Raw genomic sequence first — 14,827 nt, forward strand, 5'->3', positions numbered from 1 at the left:
AGTGGGATCTCTTTTAAGCTTCGTTTTTTTTCTGAATTGTCCTTAAAGTTACGTCAAATTAAGGTCTTGGATAATCGTCTTGAAAGGCGTTCGCTCGAGTAAACTTCGACTGCCAAAAAAATTCGGGAAAATAAAGAGATCCGATCGGGCGGATTGCACCGCAAAAAAAGCATTTTTTTAAATGAGTTAGATTAATTCAAAATGAGTTAGATTAACTCAAAATTTGAGTTAACTCAGGAATTAACTCAATATATTGAGTTAAGTTACTCAAATATTTCTACTAAAATTTGTCAAGTAATATAACTCACAATATGTGAGTTTATTTACTAGGTATTGAGTAAATTAACTAAAAGTTGAGTCTGTCATAAGGAATACAGGGATGAGGGATGATTTTGAGATGGGCTTTACCAGCAAAGGATGCTTTCTGCTGGGATATTTTTGCTATATTTGCTACACATTATGTAACAGTATAAAGTAACACGTGCACTATGACAAGACATAGTACACAAGCAATTGACACAAATTCGAACAATATTAAACAACCTTTACAAATCGATCCATCCCTAAAATGGCCAAAGTACATGAATAAAACACCCATAAATCATTGAAATACCCAATAACTCTTTGATAATTCAGAGAATCTAACTCAAATGTTGAGTTAAATTACTCAATCGCATTATGATATCCAAGTTGGTTTCTGAGTAATTCTACTCAGAAAAAATGGAGCATGAATAGCACCACAACATAGTTGAAACAAAAGTAATTATTTTTTTTAATAATTTTTCTTTATATTTTTGCAGCCATTTTAAGAAACTTTACTTTCTATTCTGCAATATACTATTTATCATGATTTTTTCTGTATTATTTACATGCATCAATATAGCAAAATGTAACCAAAAATATCATTACTGCATAAGATCCAATCTGTATTTCAATGTCACGAAGACTTGGTTGGCATAGCAACCAAATCCCTTAACGAGACCAAGGGGGTAATAATCTAGAAGCTCAGATTGCTTAATATATCTTATTTCGTTCAGTTGCTGAACTTTAAAAGCATTTAAATGACAGACAAATTCAGTAACATTTATTTTAAGGTACTGAAACCAAACTATGTGTCTCTCAACAACCAAAACCTTTTGGATCTTTCCCAAAATTGGAAAGCCATGGTGGTAGTCAATTACAATAACATCGCCCTTTACGTATTTGGTTCCATAAACTTTAACCCAGGATGTGCGTGTCAGTGAACTGTCGCCTTTAGTTTGGGGGTCTGCCTCTTGCAGCTCATCTTCTACTCCTGCTTCTTGAACAGTTGTTACCCTTCCAACAGCTAAAAAGTTATATAAAATATATATATATATTAAAGGAAACTCTCATGATTTAGCCAATGACATTGAACATGGGGTTAAATTAATTTAATGCTTAGGTCATTAATTACTGGGGGAGGGCTGGTAAGTTTAGGGGGCTTTGATTTGGGAAGGGCCAAAAAATTTTGGACCAGCATTTAGGGAGAGGGACAAGGCTTTGATTTGGGGAGGACAAGATTTCTTGGGATGAAGGTTTAGAAATTTTACTGGCCCTCCCCCCCAGTAATTAATGATGGCTCCCTTACCAGGTCCAATTTCCAAAGACACTCTCAAATAGTTGCCTTGTGAACTTTGCATTCGATAAGTCTGAAGGGCTTGATGCCTCATAGCCAAGGAATAGGTGATATTTTTGAAATTGTTGATGTTGTCTACCAGCTTTTTAAAGTAGTTATGTTTGGCCTCGAACCTCATGGCCCAGTTTCTTACTAGGGGACCATTTCTGTAAATGGAAGATTACTAGATATTATTAAAAAACTCATTAATAATTCATAAGCCTTTGGGCCAACTGGATACACCATACATATTACATGCATGGACCTTTATACTCGATAATGTCCCCCTTTAAGTCCATCTTTTAGATGAACCTTTATATAAAAAAAATTACCTTCATTAGTATTCTTTATATAAAGAACACTAAGACAGATGACTTTATCTGAGAGGAAGTATATGTCCATGTTTAGATGAAGACTTAGAGCCTCATCAAGGTCTCATCACACCCTAAAATTCCAGATTGCCATGTATAGAATATTGAGCATGTGGGAGTTTCTTTTAGAGCTACTCGCACATGCCTGTGACGTCAAATATCTATTGAAGTATGAAAGTCCATGTATGGTGGCTCCAGTGGAACCAAAATCTTATAATTATGAGGTCTAAAAACACTCGGCTGCACCTCATGCTTCTAAACCTGATAAGACATTATTGCTCATTCATTAAACATCACATAAAACTATAAGTAATACTGCATTATATACCCATGTATAAGCTGCACTGCAAGTTTCAGAAAACTTAAATAATCAGCATGATGAAGTCTGAGTGGGCTAATAATACATATATTGAAAGGGTATGTAAAGTTATGAAAGGTGGATAAAGTGGTAATACCCTTCCCCTAACCCCCAGTAGTACAAAATGTACAATGCTTACAATTTCAATATAAAAAGACATACTTGATAATTTGATTTGGGTAATGCACCATGTAATGCTGTTTTGGGATTGGAAGCCGGTCATTGAGGTTGACATAGTCCTCTAGGTACTCCTCTATGAGAACTCCAAGATATGCAGCCAGCTGTGGTGTTGCTTTAGGAGCAAAAACAATTTCTTCAATTTTCAGTAGTCGCAAAAAGTTTTCCCAGTGCTCATCATTTTGTGGAATCAAGTCTCCTATAAGTATAGGAAACATTCTTGCCAGGCACCACATCCGAGCTGCTGGTGAAAGAAAGAAAAAGAATATGAAATTATCATGTACTTTTAGTATACAACAAAGCCTTTTATATATATTTTTTGTATATTTCTTTTTCTTTTTAAAATATAACATAATATATAATAGTAATATGTAACTCAACCATTGCAAAACATCATTCTCCTAACCTGACTGTGAAATCCTCATTGAATTGTTTGCCAATGACTGCGGCTTTATAGGACTTGGTTTATTGCTAGCATCAGATTGAGGATACCACAATCTTTCTAATCTGTCATTCACAATTTCAAGTGTGAAATAATTTTCCTCTTGAATGTACTTCTGTAACAGAATCTTGACTTCTAGGGGCAGCACTCCCTCAAGTTGGTCATGCATGACATCAAGAACAAGTCCATCAGTAATGTGGAAGTAACGGGACTGGTTGAGAACACTTCTTGTTTTTACCCCATAAGTTGCTTCTAGATTTGCATCATTTTCTACAAGCCGGCAATGTCTGTCATGGATTGCTCTTGTTCTAATTTGAAAATCTGCTTCTGTAAACTAATATCAATGTGACATTCACAATATGAGTTGTATAATAGTATATTCATCTCAAGTCCATGAACTTTGAAGTGTAGACTCATATTAACACTATTGACACAGGGTCTGATCAAAAGTCTAAACTTATTTGTAACAAAATTTAGAATGCCGGTAAATAATCTTTTACACTTGACACATTGAATAATGACCAAAAATGCATGCACACTACTACTACTACCTTTGTGTTAGTGTCTTCTCTAGTTGCCATACAAATTCTACAAATCCTTAGACCAGAAAAGCTCTCCTGAAAACCACCAAGAGAATGTGCCCCAAGATTGTCACTTGAATAAGGTCCAATGGAACCACTGAATGTTCTTTCTTGTTCATCTATCCAAAATGTTACACCTCTATCCTAGGAAGAAAACAAATACATATTTTTTAATTAAATTATAAATTAATATTAATGACAATGTGCACTTAATTATTTTTATATGGTTGAACTTACATTTAGGTGACAGTTAAGTGTATGCTACAATATACTTACTGCCTCTAGTTGATGCAGGTCTTGCATGAATGGCTGCAGTATCCTATTCATTCCATACTTTTTTATGAGCGGTACTCGGCACAAAGCAATTAGCTGAATTGAGTTGATAACAGAACGGTATTCTGGACTAAGATTTCCCAGATTGAAGTAAAAGGCTCCTGATGTTCATAAAAAAATCAATTTCAATGGCAATAGTCATAACATGTTGTGCCAAACCAAATGCATACCTCAAACAATGTTTTCCTTTGATATTTTTCAATTCTGCTTTAATTCTGCTGACTGTTTTTACCACCTATTTATGTTTAAGGTATTTGGCTCAACATACTAGGTATGACGTATGAATCAAGGCTGAACCTTCTTTAGTTTGGGTCAACACAAATGTGCTATTGTGCAGCACAACAGAAGCACGTCGTATGAACCAGACCTTACATTTGCACTTATTTTACACTGCACATTTGAGGGAACTTACTCTCATTGCATGTACGCATTCAATATTTTGATATTGAACAGGATTGAAATTTAGGATGGTGGATGTTGCATGTCAAACCTCATAAACATTCATAAGTGAATAGGATATCCCCAAAAGATCAGTTTTTAGAGATTTCTCAAAATTTCCCTGCCAGATATTGTTTAAACATGACAAACATGCAATTAATATCTTGTGGATAGTTTGGTTGTAGTTTGTTTTTTCATCATCTGCAAACACACCATCAACAAGCACACACACACACACACACAAAAACAGGAGATTGTCAGTCAATAAATAATAATGTTCATGATAATTATTAATGCTAACAGCAACCTAACAAAACACGTAATAGTTTACATGCCTGTAAATACATGATTGAAAAGCATACCTATTTTATGTTTTTTTGTCTTTGATCCAAGCGGGTTTGTTACTTGAAAATCATCATAGTAACAATGAAGAAGTAGTGCATTACCAGGTTGTCCAAAAAGAGCATGCATTTTGTACTGTTCACTATCACAATAGTCTCTTAGAATTCCATCATTTGAGGAATGACCATTCATAACCTACAAAAGTACCCAAATTATTGAAATGTGCCACAAGTAATTTGTTATTAGAGGGACTGTCATGTAAAATAATGGTATTGATTCAATATTGTCAACTTCAAAATGATATCTAAATTGTCACAAAAACTAAGAGTTTTCCAAATCACCACACCCAAGTTCCTCCATAAAAACATGTAACCCATACACTGAAGTGTTTCAATATAACTATTAGTGCAGTTTTCGTATGACTGTGAAACGTTCACGGCATGAACAATGTCATGGGAAGGAGTCAGCCAATTAAAAATCTAGAAAACATCACGGTCACTGCAAGACACGCACTCCTCGTCCAATCAAATGCAAGAAACATGGCACGAAACACTGCACGGACACTGTCACTACGCGGACACGGCACTGCTTAGCCAATCACATCGCGCAAAAAGAAAATCCAGCCAATTAAAATCCTACGTTACGACACGACACGTTCACGGCACTGAACTTTTCACAGTCATACGAAAGCTGCTCTATACAGGGACTGCACAGCATCCTAACAAGTGTGTGTGTGTGTGGGGGGGGGGGAAGGGGGGGCGCTAACATCAGAAAATGCAAACCTAACCCTACCCATCTCTGCAGTTCCTGTTATATTCCCTGTTCTACATACATCAAATAGGATGCTTACCTCACATAAAACATCTGCCTGATTGAGCAAAGATTGTAGGGTTTTCAGTATCGAGATGTAATGAAATGTTTCCTTGACCAGGCAGAGTTTTTGCTTGCCTTGCAGATAGCGATATTCAGCATATTGATTGAGGATGACTTCCTGTGGCTCCTATATATATTAAAACTCATATCAGCATAATAATCAATATATTTATATTATTTTGGTAATGCATGTGTTTATAAGAAGGCTAATTAAGATGACTTTAAAGCAAGTTAACACAAGTGATAAAATACATTAATTTGTCCCATATCTTCTAATCACATCTATTAAAGCCTGGACATAAGCTAAGGACTTACCACAAAGTTAAAATTCTCAACAAAGTACTTCATCTGTTGGTATTCATTCTGCAAACGTTGTTTTGCTTGGGAGTAGATACTTGGCTCATCAAGTACTCCAGATAGGCCCTCAACATCAGCAATTTCTATTCCACTGCTTTGAAGGCATGCCACCACTTTGTTTTTCATTTCCACTAAGCTACTGTCCACTAGGTCTCCTGTATTGTCAAGAATAGCATTGATTGTCTGTTGGCTTAGTTGATTTTCTTCTTTGGTTTTTAAAATAAACAGTGCCAAGAATCTTGTCACATCGTCGACGTAGTTTGTGTCTTCATTTGAATCGTTGTCTTCTCCATCTTCTTCATCAGAGTTTTCATCTTCTACGTCTTCATCGCCTTGCTCACTTACGTTCGCAAAATTTAACAGTGCATTCTTCTTCTCTTCTCTCTGGATATGGGATTTGAACGAATTGAATTTTCGAAATGACTGGCCGCATTGTCTGCATGTGATGCTAAAGTTTGGTTCATGACTGTGAATAAATTTGATATGATGTAATAACTTTTTGAAGCTTCTACCAAGAAAACTAGTACAGTATGGACAACTATGCATTTGGATATACGGAAAACCTTCGATAAACAACGACGCGCTGATGAAGGAGAACACAGAAAGACCCTAATTCAATGGCTCTTAAACGAATGTCTGGGTGCTGACCAGTAGAAACGCAGGCTCTGGGAACGAGATTGGAATGGTAGTAGGACAAAGTTTGAGACAAATCAACTCTTTTCTTATAAAAATATTTATAATATATTTCATTACAACGTAGATATTATTTTAGCCGTCTTTATTTAGGATATATTGTATGAATGAATATTTTCCAATTTGAGTTTCCTGTTGTTTTGGCGCTAAAATTTAACCTCGATGTGATGAACATGACCATGTGATAGTGGCTACCAATCAAAAAAAAGGGCGCGAATGTACGAGATAAAACTCTTGTTCTCCATGAATGCTTTCTCTCACGTAGTCCAACTCTTTGCATTGCAATAGTCAAGTGAGCTCTTTAGCGTTTTCAAAAAGATGGCAAGTTTCCCGAAGTCTGTGGACGAGGTTAAGCAGTGGATGATACAAAATGGGTTTTCGTCCCACGCTTCTACCTTTGAAGGTAAGCTATAACTAGAGAATTTGTACAATATTAGGTTAACCTGAATTTCAAGTTTATTCGTACAAAGCTCATTTGTTGTCCTTCAGTACATGCTTAGATCTGAATTTTAGGTAGAGATATAATACAACGATAAATCATGTATTATTTTAGTTTATTTTTGTGAGGATTTCTTTATTTTCCAAGGTTATTTTCCTTGAACTTCGCGCTATCTGTACCATGTACGACCATGTACACACTCTGGTAGGATCTAGAGAGCATTACCCGTTGTATTGCAAATCGGTGCCATTTTGAATAAAAAAAAACTAATTCATAAGGAATCCAGATGAACAGTAAAACCAAAAATCAAACTCGGGTTTTGGTGATTAAATATTACGAGGAGATTTGGTTGATCTCTTTCCAATGGAAAGATTCTTGGTTTTGTTCCAATGCAAAGATTCTTGGTTTTGGCGGGAACTTCGGTACCATTCATGCTATGCCGTGCTAAGCACACATAGATAGGTCTTGCCTAATACCTAAGTACAAAACTATCAAGCTTTACCCCACATTCTTTCATATTGATTCCAATTGCTCTCTTTTCTTTCATAAGAGAACGAAATCGATGGCGAAGCAATGCAATGCTTAACGGAGAATGCGTTAGTGCAACTGATACCTGTGGTCGGCCCTAGAATGAAGTTTATCAAGCAACTTGAATCTTTGAAAAAAACCTCCAGGCCCGAGAGTATTGATGTAGTTGAAGAGGGTACCCCAATTGCCAATGAAGAAATGGAAGTACAAGACAGAATTCCAGCTGATACAGAAGTAAAAGCAAGGTTTGAATCTTAAGTTATGGTATAATATTGTGCTACATTATAATACTGGATCATTATTTCTATGACTTGCTTCAACAACCTTGATAACTTTGTTTTTATAACTATTTTTGCAAAACAATAGTTTAAAAAAATAAAAGGTGCGGTCGGTTTATAGCCTTAGATCTTACAATCAGTGCTGAGCCTCTGCTTTTGTGTAAGGTAGTTTAACTGCCTTTTACCATTACTTTACTCAATTGAGTATACATTCGCTTGTAAGTAGAGACTGTTTTGTAAGATACATAAGGACAGTATAAATTTGTTTTGTGCCAACATGGTTGCTGTGTAAGGTGTTTTGTAAGCACCTTTTACCAGTATCTCTTTTGAGTGCTATATTTAATAGCGCTCATCAAAGAGGACAGAAATGAATTTATACTTATTAAAATTTCAGAAAAAGGAAAAGAACTCATTCCTTGACGGCTAAGAGAAGACAAAGGCTTGCTCGCAACAAAAGGAAAAGGGAAGAAAGACAAAAGTCAAAAACGGGACTTGAATTGCTGATGAGTGATCTAAAACAGAAAAATCAGAATCTGCATGAAGCAATAGGAGTAGAAAAGAAAATGAAAGAAAAGTACTTCGAGATGTGGAGAGCTTCAGAAAGGAAAAAGAGAAACTAAAAACAACTAAATGTGTATTCCAGGGATGTGCAAGGAATAATATGAAAAATAATACTTCTAGGGAGCTTTTGCAAATCCAACCAACAATGCTAGAAGATCTTGGACCAGATGATAACCTAAGTAGTGGCAGATTTGGAACTGTGTGCTTAAAAAAATTTAGATCCACACCAGTTGCAGTCAAGTATTTAGAGTCATCTAGTGTTAAGGAAGTTCAAAGGGAAGCTTCATTTTTGGACAAATGTTGTCACATAAATCTCCCCATTATATTTGGGGTAAACACAATGCAGAAGCCTTATTTCATAGTCGCAGAATTTTATGGTAATGGATCGTTTAAGGCCTTGACACTAAGAGAACTTTTACATAAGGATGAAGAACATATTAAATCTTATGTAAATGGTCCAGAGTATTGGCTTCATTTAAGTTTCCAGATTACTGATAGTATTTCACTATGAACTGTAGTTTTATGAAAATTCCATGAATTTCATGTGAAAAACCCATGAAGATCATTTCATGGCCCATGAATACTGCAAAATGAAATTTCATGGGGTTATTTTTAGCCCTGAATTTTCCATGAATTAGGGGAATTTTTTTCATGACCCATGAATTTCTTCAAAGTCTATTTTTATGACCCATTGATTTGCCATGAAAGTCATCAGAATTAATTTCATGACCCATGAATTTCTTTATATGCCTACTTTCATGACCCATGAATTTCTTCAAAGTCTACTTTCATGACCCATTAGTTTCCCCAAAAAGTCATCAGAATGAATTTCATGCCCATGAATTGCAATCAAACAGCATTTCATGGGCTAACAATTTATTTGTTTTGGGAGAACAAAATTAATGGGCCATGAATATTCCCTGAAATCCCTGAAGTGGCCTTTGTTGACGTAAAATGTACAGGAAATCACAAAACAATGACTAAAAACAATGGATCTTCAATTTGCTCCTTTGTTGAGACAAATAGGGCTGGAGGCAATGACCCAGATGTTTGATCCTCACTTTGATTTTTTGGGGCCTTTTTGCCTTCGCCATGCCTGGACGACTTTGTTGAATTTTTTCTGCCTCACTGCTGGCTTTGATTGTTAGCCATGACTCTGGAAACCTGTTCAAGGCCTTCTCTTACATTCTTACGGCTGAGGAATCTTCTAGGGCTTTTCTAGTAAGGCACCTGCAGAGTACAGATGCTTAAGTTGCACAGCAACAGTACGCATTGCATCTACACGAAATGTAGAACAAAACAATGAAAAATCAATCACTTTGTCACCTCAATTTGGAACTTTGAATAGTGTGCAAATGTAACCTGAAAAAAATGCTATTTTTCCCTCGTTCATAGAGTCACCGGTTAACAGAGTCAGGCCATCTTCTCAGTCGGGATGAAACGTTACCTTCATGTATTCATTGAGATCGCCTTCTACAACATCGTTGTTGATTTCGTGATCGCTTTCACAGGAATCACTGTCGATGTCAGCTCTGACTTTCTTGGACTCTGATGTCCTGTCGATTGTTACTTGCTTCGAATTCCAAATACCGAACAGCTTTTTGTGCTGCTTTATTTTGTAAGAATACAGACGCAGCAACGAGACCTCTTCGGAGTCATTTCGTAACGTCGAACACGATAACCTGTGAGGTCACTATGTGACCGCTGACCTATGATGGCTGCGATGACCTAAGGTCACCACGTGAAAGTACACGTGATTTACGAAGAAGTGGCGGTTTTTTTCGTACCTCGAACGGAATGGTTCCATTCCAATTGCATTTCTCGTAGTGTTTGTGTAGCGGTCTCTTTTTTTCCAGATCAACGCAATGGACCGTCTGAAAAGTTTTTTCAAAGAGGTTTCCTCAAGATGAAGTTATCGACATGTATTACAACGTGAAGGGGTAAGTTCAAGCTTGGTCATCTTATTACGCGTAAACATCGGAGCGCGCGCGCTAACTATTGATTTAACTTGAAAATTTTTATTCTGTGATCATCTGGCGAAACATCACAAGAGTTTGTATGGAAATACCTACGACCGTTCTTAGGAATAAAAAATACAGTCAAATTCTGAATACGAAATACCTCACCTCACTTCCATAGTGCGTCGCTTGGTATCTGACGGCTTCATGTTGAAAAGAACCTGTTTTGGCGAGTTATCCATTTCTAGGTTTACTACGTACATAAGAAAGGCTCTTAGATAACTGATGATGTGCTCCCTTTATTTTGCAAACAGTAAAGAGTGTTGGTCTACAAAACTGATGAAAGGAAATGCACACTTGCTAAAGCAGCCTATCTTGGTCCAAACGATGATGAAGATGCAAATAGTAATGATAACCGAAAGAAGGATGGCACATTCAGGTGGCCAAAACAGAGAGACACTGACATAGTCAGCCATAGATATATCTTCACACATGCAAGAGTGCAGAAAGTTGGTAATTGTTTTGTTGTTAGTTACCTTGAGAGTATTGATCACAAGTGTAAAACATATCAAGAAATTTACATGAATGTTGTTACATAAATAGACATTGTAATAACTGTCCATAACATTTTACACATGATATTAGACGAAGGAAATGATATTTGAAGTTTAGACAAAAATACATCAAGCCAGTGAGTACATTTTCAATAATTTCGTCCAAATATTTTTGACATCAAATTTATTATATACCTTCAGAAATATAGGAGCAGAATCTGTCTCCACAAGGAAAATCAGTGATATCAAAATAGAGCTAAAAATCATTAACATCTTAATTTTATGCAGAAAATTTCATACCAACTTTTTTTATTTAAGAAAGTGTAAACTGAATTATCACAATTTTGGAATCCTAAAGTAATATTTATGTACAGCTGGTGAAACAAAATAAACTATCAGAGAATCCAAACTTCTGGTCATGTCTTTCATGTGTGTGTGCTTGTACAACAGGACCAAGAAGTTTCACAGATAGGTTAGTTCTTCAGTGTATAATTTAAGTGATAGTGTATGTATTACAGTTATGGTATACTGCAAGCTATACACTGTAGTACAGTCTTTGGTACAAGAAAAGTGAAGAATTTTTAATTCCAAATTCATAGGGTTTTCAAAGAATTTTCATGGTGCTTGCATATTCCTAACAACCCCATGAAAACTAACTGGCAATTAACTTTCATGTGCCATGAAAAAACCATGTAGAGGCCATGAAAATTCAAGGAAAATTTTCATGGTCAATGAATTTTTAACGTATTCACAGGATATTCATGGGTCATGATTTGCTGCAACCCATTAAAAACTAGTGAACTTTGACACCATGAAATTTTGGGCTTGAAATTCATGGGTTTCTCAGTACCTTTGAAAAGGCCATGAAATGCCATTTTCATGGGTATTTCATGGCTTCTAGGTCACTTTACTCAATATTTCATGGGTCGTGAATATGGAAATTTTCACAGGTTTTTCATGGGATTTTTCAGGTCTTTTTCATGGCACTGAGACCATGAAAATGTCATTGATTTAACCATGAATATCCTGTGAAAAATCTGTGAATTTACAATGAATTATTTCACAAGATTTTCATGGGTTTTGAGTTCATAGTGTTTGCTATTTACATACTATGGGAGTGCTCCACAATGATATAAAACTGACAACATTGTTGTTTCTGTATCACCTGTAAATGTTATCACACCTATCTTAATAGATTTTAGTAAGGCCACACTGATAAGTGAAGGGAAGATTAAAGTTCTTACTGCTGCGGAGAAGGATCGCTACCGCAAAGAGCACATGCAAATTGCCCCTGAACTCATTGAGGGAACTCATCCCCAATCTGTTAAGAGTGACATATATTCTCTGGGAATTGTTTTTGCCAGTATATATAAATTTACTAAATACAAACCCATAAAAGAATTAGCAAAAAAAAGTTTAATGCCCTTTCAAACCAGATGTACATCATCAGAGATTTTAGCAATTCTAATGGATCTTATGAAAGTCTGATTTACTTTTTTAGATGACTTCAATCTGATTTGTTTGAATTTGTTTCCATCTTACTTGGAGTAATGTTTTATGCCATTATACATATCAGCCATTGATAAGGTGTTCAGGTGTCATTGAAATGATATAATTGTTTTGCTTCAAGATGTCATGTTTGTTAAATAAAAAGTCTATTTTGATCCATTCCTTTCTGTCTTTAGGGACATCCATTATCTACAGCTATATTTTACTATTCATACAGAAAGAGGCTGGAATTTGATAACAAAGTTAGCAGTCCCTGCCCTGATGACAATATAGTGCTAAATGCAAAAATGCTTTGGCCAAGAGTGTTAACACTTCCAACCAGTTTCCGACTGGATGTTACTAGAACACTGGCAAGCAAGGAGAAGCAGAACATCAATAAGAAGTTTAGAAGAGAGTTCATAGGCTCAATATACGATCATTTTGCCCGCTACACTTTGTAAGTATACTTGTTTGATATATGTTTACCACTTTTTGATTGATGAAAAGCCATCAGGAATACATTTTATTGTGGTGTAGGGAAATGCTAAAATTGGCTTATTGTATTTTCATCAATGAGATCTTATGTTGAAGAAGAAGGTACTGGTATTAGGTTACTAATTATTGTACATTTCATTTTATTTTTTGGTTTGTGAATTGTAGGTATCCCACCAAACATCAACTCACATCTATTTGTGAACTAATAGTCCAGAAATATCCCTTCCTGAAAGATACCTCAATTGGTACTGGATATGTAAGTACCGAATAAGTACTCTAAGGTTTTGAAACAAATGATATGTTGATATCTGATGCTGTTATATGAAAACATGAAAAAGTTTGCTACATATCCCTCAAAAAAGTTTTCATATCGAGGCCTTAAAGGTTGATCATGTTCACTAGTAAAAAATGCAAACCATATGTGACCTTGCATTTTAGCTTATTACATGTTTTTTCATGACCTATCCAGAGTTTTCCAAATTGCTGACTGATTCAATGATCTAATAAAAAGGTAATTTGAACATTGACTCCCACAGTCAGAGAAAAGTCAGAGAATTTGGCATTTTTTTCAAGGTCGGGGAATTTTGATTTTGGTCAGGGAAATTTGCAATTCATCAAAATAGGGAATTTTTCTTTCATCTTTGCAACATCTTCTTGGTGATTATGTTTCCAAATGAAATTTCCCAAATATTCCTGGTGTCCTTCATAACAATGACTAACTAGAAGTGTGCCATTGGGTGATGGAAAAATTGGTTTTGGTTTTGGTCTTGGTCAGGGAATTTAACTTTTTCATAAGAGTGGGAACCCTGTTGAATTATGGCATGAAAATAATACTACAGCTACTAGAATGCTGGCACATAGTTTTTTTTATTTTGATTTATTACTCCTTGAGTAGCTTTTGCGAATACTAGGAGATCAAAAAAGGAGATACAAAAGAGATTCAAAATCTGAAAAAGAAAAAATATATGTGCAGAGGATTCTAGTACTGAAATGTCATATAAATGCAAATCATCTATTACATCAGAGATAATTGATTTCAATACTATTTCCAGGATTCCTGGTACGCTAGTCTATACGAAAAGTTCCGTAATGAGAGAAAGTCTATTAAAGATGACCCGGAAGTAATCCTCAGGAAAAGAAAGCCCAAAGAGAGTTCCAAAGAGTGTGTGAAAGCTAAGCTTCGCAGAGGAGCCATAAACTGGGAGCCACCCTTTCCAGAGGGTGAGGATGAGGTGTCTCTACAACGACATAAAGATTTTATGAAGAGTGAATTTGAAAAAAGGTCTCCAGATTGGGCAAAGATAAGCAAACGAATGGCACTGACTTTCCCCAGCAGACGGAGACTAATGAATGACAGTATGAGCATCAAGGAAATAAAAGAACACTACCCTACTCTATTTAAGTTTGAACAGGTATGTTAAGCTATATATTGTTGTCCTTGTGAACTATGAGTATGAGCAATCTAATTGTGTTTTCTCTGTGTCTTTCAACAAGAAAGTTGTGTAGAAGAAGGATGAGTTTAATAAAACTACCCCCACATTAGGGTGATTGGCAGTCTGGTTGTTCTGTCAGGTCAGCACAATTTGCTGCCTTGAGTAACTGGGCAATTCTGGGTGTGTTGGGTGATATGCAGACATCCTATGCTTGCAAGATGTGAATGTCCTCTCTTACTTCATATGTTAACAGAAATATAGGAATTATTATTGATGCTATTCAAACCTTTGTTCCTTAGATACTGGCTGAATTTGAAAGAATTTTGGGTCTAAATTCAAGTGTGGTGGATTCATTCAGGTCTAATTTTCAGCAAGTCACTGACCCGATTGTAAAACTAGGAAAGACAAAAAATAAGAGTAAATCAAAAGAAGAAATCCAAACGTTCCTGCACCTCCTGGAGGATGATGATAATGACATGAACGAAGATGAAC

At 35.8% G+C, this 14,827-nt stretch overlaps 2 protein-coding genes across 3 annotated transcripts; one reads left to right on the forward strand and one right to left on the reverse strand.

Annotated features, from left to right (window-relative positions):
• Positions 1-6,591, reverse strand: LOC131794053 (uncharacterized). 2 transcript variants are annotated; one of them, XM_066173893.1, is made up of 9 exons: positions 5,867-6,591; positions 5,529-5,678; positions 4,699-4,873; positions 3,842-3,999; positions 3,536-3,709; positions 2,949-3,318; positions 2,528-2,783; positions 1,610-1,803; positions 1-1,327 (listed from the first exon to the last, which is right to left on the reverse strand). In XM_066173893.1, exons 1-9 carry the CDS (start codon positions 6,452-6,454, stop codon positions 906-908), a joined length of 2,487 nt encoding a protein of 828 aa, XP_066029990.1. In that variant the 5' UTR covers positions 6,455-6,591; the 3' UTR covers positions 1-905. The 2 variants fall into 2 exon arrangements, with proteins under 2 accessions (XP_066029990.1, XP_066029989.1); XM_066173892.1 differs by having other exon boundaries at positions 2,528-2,786.
• A 275-nt stretch (positions 6,592-6,866) lies between these two features.
• On the forward strand, positions 6,867-14,323 carry LOC136284089 (sterile alpha motif domain-containing protein 3-like). The gene is made up of 5 exons (XM_066173894.1): positions 6,867-7,004; positions 7,591-7,813; positions 12,646-12,864; positions 13,068-13,158; positions 13,955-14,323. Exons 1-5 carry the CDS (start codon positions 6,920-6,922, stop codon positions 14,321-14,323), a joined length of 987 nt encoding a protein of 328 aa, XP_066029991.1. The 5' UTR covers positions 6,867-6,919.
• The last annotated feature ends 504 nt before the right edge of the window (positions 14,324-14,827 follow it).

The sequence above is a fragment of the Pocillopora verrucosa genome, chromosome 11 (assembly GCF_036669915.1).
Source record: "Pocillopora verrucosa isolate sample1 chromosome 11, ASM3666991v2, whole genome shotgun sequence".
In the NCBI taxonomy this organism is placed as follows: domain Eukaryota; kingdom Metazoa; phylum Cnidaria; class Anthozoa; order Scleractinia; family Pocilloporidae; genus Pocillopora; species Pocillopora verrucosa.

Coding starts and splice junctions, on each gene's coding strand:
- LOC131794053 (XM_066173892.1), bottom strand. CDS start 6,454: ATGCATAGTTGTCCATACTGTACTAGTTTTCTTGGTAGAAGCTTCAAA. Junction 5,679..5,866: donor TTGAGAATTTTAACTTTGTG/GTAAGTCCTTAG, acceptor TAATATATATAG/GAGCCACAGGAAGTCATCCT. Junction 4,000..4,698: donor GACAAAAAAACATAAAATAG/GTATGCTTTTCA, acceptor TATGAACATCAG/GAGCCTTTTACTTCAATCTG.
- LOC136284089 (XM_066173894.1), top strand. CDS start 6,920: ATGGCAAGTTTCCCGAAGTCTGTGGACGAGGTTAAGCAGTGGATGATA. Junction 7,005..7,590: donor CCACGCTTCTACCTTTGAAG/GTAAGCTATAAC, acceptor TTCTTTCATAAG/AGAACGAAATCGATGGCGAA. Junction 7,814..12,645: donor GATACAGAAGTAAAAGCAAG/GTTTGAATCTTA, acceptor CTATTCATACAG/AAAGAGGCTGGAATTTGATA.